The sequence below is a fragment of the Trematomus bernacchii genome, unplaced genomic scaffold (genome assembly GCF_902827165.1).
Source record: "Trematomus bernacchii unplaced genomic scaffold, fTreBer1.1, whole genome shotgun sequence".
NCBI classification, from domain to species: Eukaryota; Metazoa; Chordata; class Actinopteri; order Perciformes; family Nototheniidae; genus Trematomus; species Trematomus bernacchii.
Window position 1 is genome coordinate 17,871,060 of NW_022987720.1, and position 16,589 is coordinate 17,887,648.

The window sequence follows — 16,589 nt, forward strand, 5'->3', positions numbered from 1 at the left end:
CACACCACATATATATCATACATAGTGGTGTCTGAGAGATGAGATAAGGGGATTAGATGAAGGGGGCAGGGTTGTCTCTGGTGAAACTCTGACTGACATGGCAGCTCTGGGGTAATCCTGCTAATCCTCTGCTAGCTCAGGGGTGCAGTGGGACTAAAGGCCTTTGACCCTGCATCGGGAGGAGGTGCCAACACACACACACACACACACACACACACCACACACACACACACACACACACACACACACACACACACACACACACACACACACACACACACACACACACACACACACACACACACACACACACACACACACACACACACACACAGAGCAAACCTTTGGTGGCATTTCAAAAGTCCTGGTGACACATCTTCATCACCACCCACTCAAGAGTAAATTATTAACTTTTATAGATTCCCCAAGATACACTGAAAACATTTGTTTATGTGGAACGGTATGCTCACTTTGTTTGGAATGATAACAAGGGCAATTACGAAGGATTATGATGCCAATTAGCCTGGACCCACTCAACCATTCAGCCTGTAGCAACAGGACTAAGTGTGAAGCTGTTAAAGGAAACAGCTGATCCGTGACAGATATTTACAAGTCATGTCATTTATTTGTCTGCTGTAGCTGATGTTTGGGTGCTGTTAAGTGATTCAACATGCAAGTATGTCAGTTGTTTGGGGATACTTTTTTGTTCTTTTTCAAAAGTTCAAGAGCCTGGGCAAAGACATTCTCTTTTCTCTATTTTGTTTATAGTTCGAAAATTATTTGATTTCCAATTTGTAACCAACATTCAAAACACAGGAATTCCGTCCAGCCTTGTATCAAATAAATGGAGACTTTTTGGATGATCGATTTCAAGTTTTAAATCTCAAAATGCTTTATTTTCCTGTTATAAAATAGACGTTTTCTCTTCCCTTGACTTTCTGATGTATTGCTTATTCAATCATATTTAAAAAAATATATATTTTACATTTTACCTCAGATAGAGACTTTGTTTGTAATGTCATACAATGTTTGTATTACAGTCATAAAAAAGACTGTAATCACGCTCAGGTTGGAGGAATAGCTCATCTCCACTGTAATTCGCCCTTTGGTCTCAGATTTTAACAACTGTGTACATGTATGCAAACAGAGACATTACCGGAAGCTTTGCTGCTTTCAAAATAAAAGCGATGTTAGTAAGTATTTTGTACAGAACAGACTACATCATGACAGTACATTTTTCGGCCATGGAGTATATGAACATACGAAATAACTTTAAACATACAAGGTTTTCAAGGCCCATATGCTAATTTTCGTAGGACTTGGAGGACTTTTTTTGTTCGCAGAGCCTTTCGCACGTTTTCACCAGATTTACTTCGAAGGACCATACCGGAAGTAGTGTTTCATAATCTGGCACACTTGATTCTGTTGCCTGGTGTAGATAACTTGGTGCTCCTCTGAGAGTGCACACACACTGAGAGCAAGTGATGGGAGGCAAACTTCGTCCCTGACGCGCGCATTGCTCACCTGGCGATATCTTAACTACCTGTTTTGTGATTTATTTTCCCGTTTCTATGAAGAATTTGAACATTCAATATTCTCCAAACAGAACTGAAGCCAATGCAGGGGCTGAACGTCCGGCGTAACCTACATTTCAATTTCAGTTTGAATGTTGGCTATAGTTTGTGTTTTGGGAAATTGTGCACCGCTTGTCCAGGATCCGAGGAGTGAGGCACGTTTGCCAAAATGCCTGTTAACTGGAATATAACTTTGTCACGGTGGTCCTATGGAATATAGTCCGATTTTACACAATCTACATGTTGTGCCATCATCCCACGTGAAAAACAAACTATTTGTGTTCTGCATAATGCTGTCCCTCTGGGTGTATATGATTTATTGTTGTGTTGGCTACTGCTCAACTGTGCCTAACCTGACGTACCGCTCGGTAAACAGACACGAGAACGATTCAGAAATTGACAATCAGGACTCCTCTGTCGGGGCTTCCAGGGACCTACTGAACAACGAAAATTATTTGGACAGCAGAGGAGATGAGTGGGATGAAATTAGAGGCGAGGCGAAGGCGTTGGACGATAATGCCATGTCAGGTTTCCTCAATGAGTCGGAAAGTAAAAAGTTGCCCCAGGCGATCATCATCGGGGTGAAGAAAGGAGGGACCCGGGCGCTGCTGGAGTTTCTGCGCCTTCATCCAGACATCCGAGCGGTGGGAGCAGAGCCGCACTTCTTCGACCGCAACTACGACAAGGGACTGGAGTGGTACAGGTATAACACTGTTTATGTATACTAATCCAGATATAGATGGCCGAGTAAACTCTACTTTGCATCATTTACCGGTTTAAATAAAGGGGACTTCTGCATCTTGTGCCACATGGCTATTTGGGAACATTTCTATTTTACAAAATGAAAACACAAACATCATTATTCTTCCTCTGGAATCTAAATCCAACTTTAATCTACTTATTATTTGTATGATGTAACCTTATGAAACCACAAAACAGTATGTCAGAATACAAAAAGATTAATAAGAAGTCAACGAATTAAAAGAAATGTGTCATTGCTCCTATAAAGTAATGTTTTCCCTTATTATACCATAGCACCATAGCAGCATTGCATTACCTTGATATGTCTTGTAACATGTTCTCAACTACAATGATATAAGTATGAATTAAATGTAAGAACATAAATGTGTTAATCCGGTGGTGAATAGGATCATATTGTAGTCAATTTTCAAGACTGCAAGGTGATAACATAAGTTAATACAAGCTTTAAAAAGTGAGACATTAATGAAACTTTGCAATGCAATTAAAGACATTTCCTAATACTGACAAATGCAAATATTATGGTAGATAAGTAAAACCTCATAAGACTTTAAAGAATGCTCATCTAATAGTATATTACGGTTTTGTAGTAAAGTGTAATACATACTGTATTTTATGTCAATTAAAAAAAGGACAGTAAACTAAAGGTGACTTTAAACTCCAATTTAGGATGTTCACAGTTTGTCATGTTAATAATACAGTTTGACATCTGCAGGTGCAATCAACCATAGAATGTCAGCATACTTGACATAGGTGTCAACACTACCTGACAACATTTGTATAAAGTTTGGCATTTTATGCAACTCTTATCAGTCATGTTTACATGCAAAGCACAATTGATTTTCTGCTTGTTTGCATGGCCTTCACTCAAAGTTCCTGGAATGTTTCTACATCCGTCCTTGGATGTGGAGTTGCCGTTGCTTTTTGACAAGTAGGAGGCACCAGGTAGAAAAAGGTTAAGCGGAGCTTCCATTTAGATTTGACCTGAATTATTGATGTAGTTAAAGAAAGAAAAACAACCCCTGGTTTGTGGTTAAGACTCAGCAAGTTGCATCATGCCGTCACCCTAGAGCAGCCAGGAGCGTTATTCAAGATTATGAGTTATTGTGTATTGATACAGTAGCAGTAATTTGTTTTGATCTTCAATTCAAATATACGTCAATGTCAAAGAGAGAGATCTAGCACCTGAGACGGCTTACACATTCAACATTGTGTGACGTAACATTTTTATTGTTTTCCCTGCCATGGCAACTGTTGTCCTTGTGCCATACATGCCTCACTATCTCAATAAGCAAGCTCTTTACTATTGACTCAGCTGCACAGTTACACAACTTGCTGCTCTTAGAGGAAATAAATCACAAACTCAGTTCACAGAAATTATTGATCTTTATATGTACCTATAATGTTCCCAGAAAAAGGTTTTGCAATAATTGTTTTACATCAGAGCGTCCACATTGTTAATAAGATATGCTGTGTCCAATAGACTGAGCCGAGGGATTAACAAGCGATGTCAAAGGATCTAGACACTGTTTCAAAGCAGGCTTCATAAAGCTACAATAGGGGAAGTGAAGCATTGTTCAAAGGACTTCTCGCTTAAGCCCCTTTAAGAATTTCCGGACAGGTTTAGGACATTTTTGGATGATCAGTGTGTGGAGAGAGGTCTTTGTGTCCATCCCTACAGACTGAGCAAGATGAACACATGTCCTTTCCATAAATATGTTTTACTTATCACACAAAGGCTCATGCTGTTTGTACAATACATGTGATGCACGAGTAAGCAATGCAAATTAACAATGAGTAATGTCCGAGAAGGAGGAGAAGCTATCATTAAAGATGCAATGAAATGTTATATAACAATCAAAGAAGCAGTTGTATATAATTGAGACATGCTAGTGACTTGTTCACAGTGGCAGCTTGTGAATAATGGAAACTATTTAATCTTGAGACATGTATAATGAAGACTTCCTCTCCCAGAGAAGTGATCTGGCTAATTAAAACAACTTGGCTTGAGTTGTCACAGTGAGAGCACTGTGCCAAAGATTGACCCCATTCTGCAGAGCACCAACGAGTCATCTCTTTAATGATCATTTAGTGAAGCTCAGAAAGAATCCCTCACCTGGGTTTTGTGGTGGATAGTTGAGATTTCTTTGTACCTACTTGTTGGCTTACTAAGTAAACATTTATAAAATGGTATTTTTGCAGTATGGCGCATCTTTCTGAAGCCTGTTGAAATCCTAGTCCTGCAACCTGTCAGCACAGTAGTCACTCTTGAAGATAAGCTAAGGGCATAAAGCCAGTTGAAGGTGTGTGTGGATTTGTTTCCCCATATGTTTCACATCATTGCCCCCAGACCAATGGTGTGCAGACGCTGGGGGAGAGGAGCAGTCCGCTGGGTGGGCTTATCAGCTCCTGTGGTGGCATTGAGTTGTGTCCATGCTATTTATCTGCTGTGAGTGGTGTGTCCGTCCTGCTGGAGGTTTGCTGTGTCCATCCTGCTGGAGGCCCCACATAGCGGAGAGGCCCCTGCACAGCGGGACCCCCGCCACAATACAGCACGTTGTCAGCCATCGGCAGACAGACAATTGTGCTCGCTCACACAGAAGGCAGCAACTCCTTGGCCCTGCCTTTTCTCTCATAACTTCCTCCCGTAGGTCTTATTTTGGCAGGTTAATGCTCATTTGCTGAATGCATGCTCAAATCAAGGTCCTCTGTGTTATATACACTAGATGTGACTTTATTGCAGAGATTGTGTTTTTCCTCTTGAGGCTTCATATATTGAACAAAGAACAGCCTTCTTAACTCACTGAGGGTGTCAGAGAAGAAGGCCTAATCCTCCTCAAAGCCCCAGGGAAGCTTACTGCCGGCCAGTGGCAGATAGAGGGCAGTAAATTTAAAGTGAGTCTTTAGAAAGCGCAACAGTATTATGGAGCTCAATGAAAGGGGATGCTGGAGAACCCCTGAGGTCTGTATTAACCCTGACAATAAAGGAGCAGACAATTAGTGTGAAACATGTTTTCTCTGCCTTCACTTTGTATGCAAATGTGCTCAGAAGGGTGAAAGTGCCCTTTGACGATGCCCAGCAGGAGTTCATCAGAAAGAGCATTCATTGGAACCTGCCCAAGAAAAGACTCAAACGCTTCAGTTTTCTATCCTGAAAGTTGACTTTTCACAGATCTCTGTGTGGAAAGTTGTGTCTTTCCCAAGAGAAGGTTCAATTAAGTCCACTGGTGGAATATTGCTTACTCAACACACTTTTAGCCCTTTGCGAGAACACAGGGGGATCGATGTACGTGAGAGAGCTCTAGATATACGTATAAACCCCAGCTTGAACTAATGTGTCAGCACACTGACAGGAAAAGAAGGGAAATGTGCGTCGATAATGAGATGCTTCAAAGAAACCATTCACACATGCTAGCTGTTGTTTCAAACATTCCTAAAACATTTCCAAAAGCCGTAAAACCTTGCAATTTCAGACTCCACTGATAGACTTAAATGATGCTAGCACTTCTAGAATTAATCCACTTGATTGTCAATACTGTTAATGTGCATCTCCCCTCCCTATTCTGGAGATTGAAGGTTTAATTTGCTGCAACAACCCCCTGGGCTTTAGCTTGAAGCAATTTGTCAAACCACAGCACTTATTACAGCACTTTGGAAACGCTGAAACAAAACAAGTTCACTCCATAATATCCCCTTGAGTTGTTGACTTCCTCATCCCTCCCTTTTGTAGTATCTTCAGAGAGAATGTGTTGCTTCCTGCTTCCATCTTTCTCTTCACAGCAGAGACTCACTGACAGCATGTCAGAGCAACTTTAGCAGCAATCTGCCTCAGCCATCTTTGGTTTACTTCTTTGAAGTCTTGTTTGCGTTTGCAGTTCCCTTAAGACCAGCATGCATCTGTTGGGAATTACCCAATCGTACCAATCATTCTATATGTTGGAAATACACATTTGATGCAAAGAATAGATCATCTAATTCTATTTGAATAACATTTTAACATTATAATTGCAGATGTTTTGACAAAGTAATTAATGCCAATGTTTATATTAAAGTGAAATACATGTGTTCGAATAACTACCGTCTGTAGTCGACCAAATGTTTTGATTAGCATCACTTTGCTCTTAACTGTATAACAACAACATTATTTGTTGTATTAGTACCAGAATGTAGTCGAAAATTACATTATTATTTTACATTGTTTTTTTTATATATAACCATATTTGGTCAAAGGAATACATTCACGTTAGTCACCTGCTCTCTTTTCTTTCTAGGCTAGCTGTTTCTTTCAGTTTTTCTCAGAAGGCAGTTTTCGTTCCTTTGTTCGTTCAGAACTCGTCCAACCCTTTATTCCAAGAAACTGTACTTAAGCTCACACAATTACATTGGTTAGTCATTGTTCGACAAGGCTGATGTCTTTCTGCATTTTGCTGAAGTCACTTTGTCACACTTATTCAGTTTTTCTTTGTACTTTGTGGCATTCTTAATGCCAATTGTGAGGTTTCTGGTGATAGTGCTGCTGGAATTAAAAGGTCAGGCAAACTGATTCTCTCTCACTACTAACTTTCAGATTTTTTCCATTTAAACTTGTATTCAGACTCAATTGATATAATTAGACTATATGACGCAATGTATCAGCTCCATCTGGAGTATATAAAAATAGTACAAATATTTTTCCTCATCTTTAAAGTCAGAGTCACACCTGGTAATTATTCCCCCTGAGTTGTCTTTCGGAAAGTAGACATAAACAAACTGTTTACAGCAGGGGTGCGGAACCTTTTTCCTCTCAAGGGCCATTTCAATTTTTTCAACATCCTCCGAGGGCCGTACAAATTATTGACCTCTGCTTAAAAATACTAAAATCACAGCCCATTCATTTCACCTTTCTTTCATGCTGTGCAAAGAAAAAGCAACCTCTTAATCCAGATATCTTACCATGACTCACGTATGCATGCACGTGCACGGTTGTGGCATGACCACAGAAAGATATGGACACAAGATGTGTGCAATTTAGTTTCCTATCCATGTGAACATGATTTAAGTGGGGGGGGGGGGCCTAACTTCCTCTAGGGGGGTCCAGGGGCATGCTCCCCCAGGAAGATTTTTTAAATATTGAAGTTAAAAGCATCAATCTGGTGCACTTTGAGAGCAACATTAGCTCTATGGATACATCTCTCAACACCCATATGAAACAGAACTGTAAGCAGATTTATTTTTCTTTATGGATATTTTACAAATCACTCCCCTTTCAAACTGTATTCTTGTTTATTAATAACAACTTTATTTTGCTGTCATATAGTATTTTATACCTGTTTACTTTATTCTCTTATTTTTTTATAACTATAATGATCATATAAAGATGTGCCTCTACCTCACTGGTTGTAGAAAAAGCTTCTTATATTCGTTAGCGTAGCTAGCTAACCAGATGCTAATAACAACAAAGTTATTGACTGTATGATCAGTATGACAGATGAACAGATCGCCACTGGGCTTACAACTAAAGACACAGACACGCAAAAACAGCGGCATGTGTACAGCTCCTTATCTGAAGTGCCGGAGCCGCGTTCTGGTGCTCTCCGTCAGAACTGCACCCCTGTCAGACGAGACATATACCACGTGATGACACGTTAGGCTCGTGTTGTGTTCAAGGACCTTGACCTTGGCCAGGAAAAACAGGCACTGGCTTGTTCAATTATTTTGCGGTCAAGATTTCTTTTTTGCGTGTGTTTATAAATTACCTTGAGGGCCATGTCAAATTGTCTCGCGGGCCGTATACGGCCCGGGGGCCAGAGGTTCCCCACCCCTGGTTTACAGGGAAAATCTTTGTAATGATACTTTTTTGCACCATTTGGCTAAGCTTCTCTTAAGGCCCTGACACACCAGGCCGAAATCGGCCGTTTTCGTTAGTCGGACGACGAAGCGTGCCCTGTCGCCCAAACTCAATTTGGTGTGTCCCGCACCGTCGGCCGTGACACGCCTTATTTGGCCTTTCATGGCCGACGCACGGCCGATTCAACATGTTGAATCAGCCGTGCGTCGGCCACAGGCAGTCGAACAAAGAAATCACTCTGATTGGCTGTTCAGCTAGCGAATCAGTGCATGAGCAGCGAAACGGTTGCTTGAGAATGTCTTCCACAAGCAACACTCCAATGGCTGATCGCTCCAGCACCGCACGAAACATGTCTTCGATGGACGAGAGTGAAAATGGAACGCACACGCTATTTGTTGTTTGTTTAGATCACGCAGTCTGTTCTTCTCTGTCTTCCGGTTGTTGCCTCTTTTGAATGACGAATACACACTACCGCCACCTGCTGGTAAGGAGAGTTATTGCCACTCACGCATGCGCAGTTCGTACGTGCTCGGCTGAAGTCTTTGCCGTGTGTTCCAGTGCGACACATGGCCAAGACGCAGGAGAACACGGCGACGCAACAGTCGGCGTCGGCGTCGGCGAGTTCTCTGGTGACTGCTTGGTGTGTCAGGGCCTTTAAATTCACTAAATATATGTCTTTTAACACAGTTTTTAATTCAATAGCCTCAAACATCCATACATACTGATATTGATTCCATTCAATATGGATCGTCATCACAAATCCAATGTTAGTGGTTTGGCATTGTCAGTTTATGTTTTTCAGCCATACAACCCTGAAAAATAGGTTCCATACACAACTTATTGCGACTTTCCAAATTGTTATGTGTTAATGTTAGTCTGACAGTTGAGTGGGGGAAGCCGGAATTTCCCATACACTGTTTCTTATCCTCTTCCTTCTCCTCCTCCTCTTCCTCTCTTCAAACTGGGCCTGTTTCCCCAGGCAGCCAGGTGGCCTTGAGTTCTGCATACTGACGGTAATAATCATTGTTGTTCAGGAATGCTGTTGAGATACTGAACGCTGTTGGACCTCATATGAGAAGGTCCTGAGTTCAAAGCGAGATGGTGATGACTTTCACACGCATGATAAGATGAGCTGCAATGACCACAAACGCCTCCACTAAAGATGCATTCTTTATTGTATTTCTGTCTGGAACTCATCCCACAGTATACTGTCTGATTAGTACAAGTGGCTGCATACCACCACCTCTCATCCTGTTCTTTGAAAATGTTTCCCACAGTAGCTCAATCCCTCTTAAAGCTGCAGTGTGAGATTAGGACTCATCATGACATTAGATAATGATGAGTTTTTTTCCGGAGCAGTCCCTTGTCAGAGTGGTCTGAAAAGCTGAAATATAGATGCCAATTAGAGTCAGTCAAGCCGAATTCTGCAGGATACAAAAAGTTTTGTTGGAGTTTTCTTCACCTTACTTACTCCGGTGAACTCATCATTGAGGGCATCATCCATCAGTCGAGCACAAAGCCACACGCAGCGACGTTGTAAATTCCTTACCTTTGAACCTGCTTCCTGATAACGGTAAATGTAAACAAGGCAACAGCTTTCAAACGCCGTCTCCCCAGCAGCCAGTTTAATGAACACACCTGACTGCCCAGCAGAGAAAGATTACGCAACAAACTGCTCCTGGATTTATATCTGTGTGTAGGTTGCAGTGAGGGTGATATTATTGTGCTACCGCTGCAGGAAACTGCTGACACAGCATCCAAAGTGGCCAGCGACTTAAAACTTTGACTTAGGCTTCTGGGTCAGGGGGGTCGACCATGCTGTCTCCATCCTCCAACAGTGCACCTGATTCCATCTAATCCTGTCTTTGCTCATTCCAGTCCTTCCTCTCTTGCTTTATCTAATTCTACTAGCAGTCTTCCTCTCAGCCTCCCTCTGTTATCTCCTCAGACCCTGCTGTTCTCATGTGAGTTTAACACGACATGTTAGAGCAGAGGAGGGTTATCTGTATGCCCAAGCATCAATATAGATTCATTTTAGTGCACTAATTAGGTACACACTCTAGAAGCTTCCTGGCTTTATGACTTTAGAGCTCAATTAGATGTTATATGTTTTCAGCATTATGAAGTCCAATACAAACATGCTTAATCTGTGAAGGGGTAAAAGTCAGCTCGCTGTGGTTTAATTCTAGATAAAGGACTGCTTTTTTTGTACTGCCTTAAAGCTGAATGATGATGCGTTTGCATGGCTGATTGATAGATGAGGATGCACTGAAACCTATTGGTTCCAGGCGACATTGTTTATTAAGCAGAACAAATTGTGAAAGCTTGCTACATCTGCCCCCCTAAGGCAACTCTCTCCCTCCTCGTTCAGTCAGAGATGTTCTCCCCTGCTCTATCTCTGGTAAAATGAATAATGCATGTTCTTCTTACACAGATTGTTTTGCTCTGGGACTAAGTGGAACGTTTGATTGGTAGTAAGTTTGTATGTCCCTTGAGGACAGGCCTACAGTGCTACACTTGTGTGTATCCAAGAGATGCTGAGGATAATTGAAGTGGGTTCTGATGGATTTGTTTGTGTCTCACACACCTATTACCTTGACAAGGTGTGTGTTTTTTCCACTACATACAATGGTGACTAAGACACTCAGGGAGAAGAATAAATGTGTAGAGCCTCAGGCCTCCAAAGATGGGAAAGAGCAGAAGACATAAGGTGGTGAAATTGCATAAGTAAGGGAACCTCTTGTGTGCACTAATGAACGATGGGTGATGCATACTTTTCCCATAATGACTAGCTCTTTCCAAGTGCTCTGCTCAGCAAAGACCATTTTCTGCTTGTTTTCACCACATGCATTTGTAAGATGAAAGCTGCTGGGTTTGGTGAGAGATATTGATGCTCCTTGTGAGTGTACCAACATATGGTTGAAAATGATTCTAATACCTTTAATGACATGGCTCCTCTGCTTCCCGTTGTTCGATTTAGATGAAAAGCTTACAATCAAAACATGAGAATATTACCAAATTCTTTCATTATTTAAGATTTACAGTTGACTGATTTACACTATAATGTGGTATGTTTGGGAGGCTGATGCTTCTGAATAATGGCGTATATTTATTTTCCATCTTTAGCAGGAAGCAATATTTCTGCACGCTGCTTTTGCTTTCAAGACCTTGGTTGAATTTGTAAGAGATAAGCACTGCAGGGACTGAAATGTAAGTTTGATGCAGATAATAAATAAATCTCTTGAATCTCCTGAGTGTGTGAATCTCATATTTTTCTTCTATGCAAGGCAATAAAACATGTATGAGTGATGTTGTGTTCACAAGCATCCGTCCCCAACAAGAGTAGTAACATGCGGAAGTGTTCACAGCTGGTGATGAGTTTATTATTTTATTTTACTCGGTTTACACTGTAAATAGGTCAATACTCGGTTAGTCTAATTTTTTAGTATGCAGTCTGTGGTGGATTGAATAACATTGTTATATTGTTGGAGTGAATGTGAAACAATTTCATATAAAATGCAGTTTGCGTAGAGGCGGGCCGCTCCGACACAGTCTTGAAAAAACAACATTTGGGTTTCATGCAGCTGTACAGGAGTTTGTGGGATCACATGTATTTCTTCATGGATTAACTTCTTACCATTGAGTCTCATCATCGTGGCCACATATCTCTCTCTCTCTCGTTCTCTCTCCCGAGACAAGCCAGCCACCCAGCCAGCCAACAAGGCAGTCAACCAGCCTCTAATGCTCCAGCGTGTTTGGCTTAGTCCTAATCCCCCTTGGCTCACTTTAGCCATTATCCAGTCAGGGCTGCAGTTAACAGGCTATATTATGATCAACCAGAGCCGTCCAGGGTCAAGAAGAATATGCAGTTATGGGGATAGACACCTCCCAAGCTTTGCATTTTCTCCTGAGAAATGCTCCAAATCCTCCAAATCTTTAAATTTCACAAAACATTACAGACAAGTATGAAGAGAAAGGTGCAGTCGCTGTCATCTGTCTTGGCATGACGTTAAGAAGCATAATTCTGCCTATTCACAGTTAAACCGCCCTTTGTATAATGTCATGAAGGTGTGGAATATTTCAATGTGAGGATTGTGGGGTTTGAAGAGGCTTGAGGTCTTAAGGTAGATTAAATTCAGCAGCAGGAGATGAATGTATTCCTTCAGGGTTTGTTTTTTGGAATAAGGCATGAACTGTGCATTGTCACCAGTGATTGATAGCACCCCAGATTTACCTACCAGGCCCTGTCACTTTTAGTACACTCACGGACTGTTAATGTTGCTCATGATGTCTTCAAGTGTCTTCTTGATGATGATTGACTTGCTTCAGCCTGACAGTACTTTAAACCTGCCATGGAGCTACTGCATCAAAGTTAATCTCATCTCCCTCTATGTGTCTTTTGTGGGTTGTTACCTTTTTTGAATTGTCAAGTCAAAATCAAGTCAAAGTCAACTTTATTGTCAATCTTTCCGTTTGTGTGTGCAGACAGAGAGATCGAAATACCGTTTCCCATAATCCCGAATACAAAAATAGAAATATATATATAAAAATGTGTATACAAATATGTATATACCTATATATACACACAATCAACAGACACATTTATACATATGCAGACATTAAGACATAAATAAAAGCACAACAATCAATATATACAAAATAACAGTCACTTCAATATCTTTGGGAAATGGAAGTGGAAAGAAGACAGTGTACAGAGTTGGTTTTGCATGCCATAGAATGCCTGCAACACACATTTTAAATAAGTTTGTTTGCGTTCTTTTGCAGGGAATTAATGCCAAAGTCATCAGAGGGCCAGTTGACCATGGAGAAGACCCCCAGCTACTATGTCACCAAGGAGGTCCCCGCAAGAATCTACACCATGTCTAAAGACACAAAGCTGATTGTGGTGGTCCGGGATCCTGTCACCCGGGCCATCTCAGACTACACCCAGACTCGCTCCAAGAAGCCGGACATCCCGTCTTTCGAGAGCCTGACCTTTAAGAACATCTCAGCGGGTCTGATCGACACCACATGGAGCGCCGTTCAAATTGGCATGTATGCGAAGCACCTCGAGCGCTGGCTCCAGTACTTCCCCACAGAGCAGCTGCTGTTTGTCAGCGGAGAGCGTCTGATCAGCGACCCCGCAGGTGAGATGGCTCGCGTCCAGGACTTTCTTGGGCTCAGGAGGGTGGTCACGGAGAAGCATTTCCACTTTAACCCAGCAAAGGGCTTCCCCTGCCTTAAGAGACCCGAGGGGAACAGCAAGCCACACTGCCTGGGGAAAACCAAAGGCAGGACCCATCCTAATATTGACCCAGAGGTGGTCCAGAGGCTAAGAGACTTTTATAAACCCTACAACAGAATGTTTTACCGAATGACCGGCCATGATTTCGGCTGGGACTGAGAGGGAAACTATGATAACAAACTGCTGCTGGTCCCTTGTCTGTGTTTCATTCTGGAGAAATTGTTATACAATGTGTGTACAGTATTTGGTGGATGTGTAAAAAGTTCAGAAGTCTATTTTATGATAATTTATTGTTATGATATTAACTCACTTAGCTGCCTAACCAGGTTTATTCATGACCCACCCAACATTTCATGATCAAGTTTTAATTATTATTTGAGTACATTAACATTATTCTAAAAGCACAATGTTTTTACGGGTATAATGCGTAAGGGTGGTATCCTTTCTTTTTACAGAATGATACTTTTTCTTGGCTTCAAACCCCCTTTTTTTTTACTTTTCCAAATGCTGCTTTTGCTTTACCTTAAGATGAACGAGATCTAACTTTACAAACAACTGGTAATATCCCCTTAACATTTGCCTGACCCTCAGAGGTCTGTGGACCCACTTAGTCAGGTCGATACAGGCCTCAGCTGATCCAGTGCCACTTGCCAGGTGGATCAATACAGTAATAGCTCCTCATCATGTCAATTAGACCTGAGTGATGGCATTGGCTTGATCTCTCCACAACGCAATAAGACATGGATCCATTAATGATAATAAGTTTATGGTTGACCCTTGAGCCAACTTAAAATAAATATAATAACATACAATTCCAATGCAATGTTTTGACTCAACCATTATTTATATGGTTCCTACTGTACAGAGGAATGTTTTGAGAGGTTTCATCCAAAAGTCTCTTGCGTAGGATTCATTATGCCTAGTCATTTATTGCTTTTTTAAAAGAAAATGATTAATATGATGTAATCACATTCATTGATCTGTACTGAAATGGCTCTAATGGATCATCCTGCAGAGACTTTTTTTTTTTACCACAGGTAATAATTGATGTGTTAATGATGCCCTTACCCATGATTCACCAGCTGAAATAAGCATCTTTGTATTTTACTTCCAGTCGTTAAGAAGAGTAAAATAACCTACCTTGGGCTAAAGTCCTCGCTTAAATGTCATGTATGATTGAGTTTTATTCAATCTTTATCGAAATACATTTGTAAGCATTTTAACAGACGTCATCTGTGTAATGATGTACTGCAACCCCGCTGCACTACTTTGCTGTATGCATTGCTATACAAACTTTAAATGAAGCAGGTTTGATTGAGAAATTCATTAATAGGTGCGGTGATGCCATTTTTATGAAGTAAGAAATAAACATGTTTTACCAAAAGCATTAACGGTTATCTTTGGCTTTATTAAATAAACATCATTTTGCTATAGTATTTTAAAAACATTGGTTGGTGTCATTGTTTTATTTTCCGAAAAATGCTGAACGTGTGGTACTCAACCCCCACCTTACCTGTATGCTTTTCTGCATCCCTGCAGGCAAAGGTGCACTGCTGAGTCTAATTCACCATAAACTGGCTAATTAGCACAGCGTTGTTAACTACTTTTAGCTTCCACAGCCCATTACCCCCCCGGCTTTTGTTGCCATGACCCCAAGAAACACACAAGATTCAGGTTACTCATATGGTGAGACATATGAAAAATACTGGGTGACACTTGACACTCCACAGCCGATAATATGAAGTGAGGTCAGATTTCAAGCCGCTGTTTAAATGTGTTTATGTGCATGTAAACAGGGATATATTTTCCCTGTCCGTGTGTTTGATCCATGACATGCTGCTGCTGCAATATTCTGTCACAGACTCACAGTCGTATGCACATTCGCTTTTGTTCCCCGAAGCATTCGCTAATCTTCTGTTAAAATGTTCTGTCATTTGTTAAGAGAAGCACCACAGGTTGTCTATGTACTTGCCCTAAGCAACCTGTCCCATCTATCATCAAGAGCAAAAGGTTACGGTTCAAGCTAGATATGAATCACCCCGCTCTATTAACGAAACAACCTTTATTTAACTCTCCAGCAAAACACCCTCATTTTCCTGGGGCTGCCAGAGGTGATGAACCAGTCTCCCTGGTGGCAGCCTGCTAGTCTGATCACTGAGGAAGCAGCTCCCTTTGCAATTACAGGGATAGAGGAGGGGTGCTGTAATTGCTATGCTTCCAACTGGGGAATTGCTGTTAGCACACATCCCTCCAGGCTGTTGTAAAGGAGGCTGCTGTTGTTTGAAGGTTGGCAAGACATGAAAATAAGACACCTGGCAGCCCTCAGCATCAAGCGACTTTACGCATTCACTTGGCAGCTACCGCTCAGGAATAGAATCAGAGCCGCTGAATATGAGCGAAGGAAAATAAAACATCATACAGCAGCTCAGTGTTTGGTTTAGAGAACAGATGTACAGAAATGTGGAGATTGGGTGCTGGCAGCGGGATGAACTGTCACCTCATTATGATGTCAACGAAAAGCCTTTATGTTACAAAGTGTCACTCATGCGAAATGTGAGTTTGACATGTTCCTGCCGAGAAGTTGCAATTTATTCATCCACTCTAACAATAACATTTAGTCAAGTTCTCCGAAATCACTCTGTGAGGTTAATCATTTAGCCTTTATGTGACATTAGCAAGATATGCAGAAAGAAAGAGAGAAATCGACAGAGTGAGAGAGAGGGGGGGGACATAGGTGCCTCTATAGGGAAATATCTCAAGGACATGGTACATGCCTCAGCTTACTGTAGTGCAGAGATATATAAAGGCATATACTTCAAAATGTAGCTTACAAATGAGAAAACAAGGGGTGTAATCCTGTCATATACTGTAATGTCTATCTTATTTTGTTCTCTCACTGACTTCAAACCTGCAATGTATTGAGTTCTGCGGAGAATATGACATGTTTGCTAATGCACCTCAACTTTTCTTTTGGAAAAAGGTGAGAATACTTTATGTTGTTTATCTGCACAAGCTCTTCTTTGAGAATCTACAGAAGATAATGAAAGTTGAAAAGGTTAAAGGGCAGCAGATGTTTAACATTGACAACAAGTATAGTTCAGATAGCTGAAGCTTCTGCATCTGTAAATAGGTGTGTTTCTTCAAACAAAGTCCTATGCATCAAGCCTGTTATATGATCATGAAA

The 16,589-nt window shown here is 41.2% G+C and overlaps 1 protein-coding gene across 1 annotated transcript; it reads left to right on the forward strand.

Moving 5' to 3' along the window:
- Nucleotides 1-1,497: 1,497 nt before the first annotated feature.
- Nucleotides 1,498-14,852, forward strand: hs3st3b1a (heparan sulfate (glucosamine) 3-O-sulfotransferase 3B1a). The gene is made up of 2 exons (XM_034142401.1): nt 1,498-2,277; nt 12,946-14,852. The coding sequence occupies exons 1-2, from the start codon at nt 1,784-1,786 to the stop codon at nt 13,562-13,564; spliced, it is 1,113 nt and encodes a 370-aa protein (XP_033998292.1). The 5' UTR covers nt 1,498-1,783; the 3' UTR covers nt 13,565-14,852.
- Nucleotides 14,853-16,589: the final 1,737 nt, after the last annotated feature.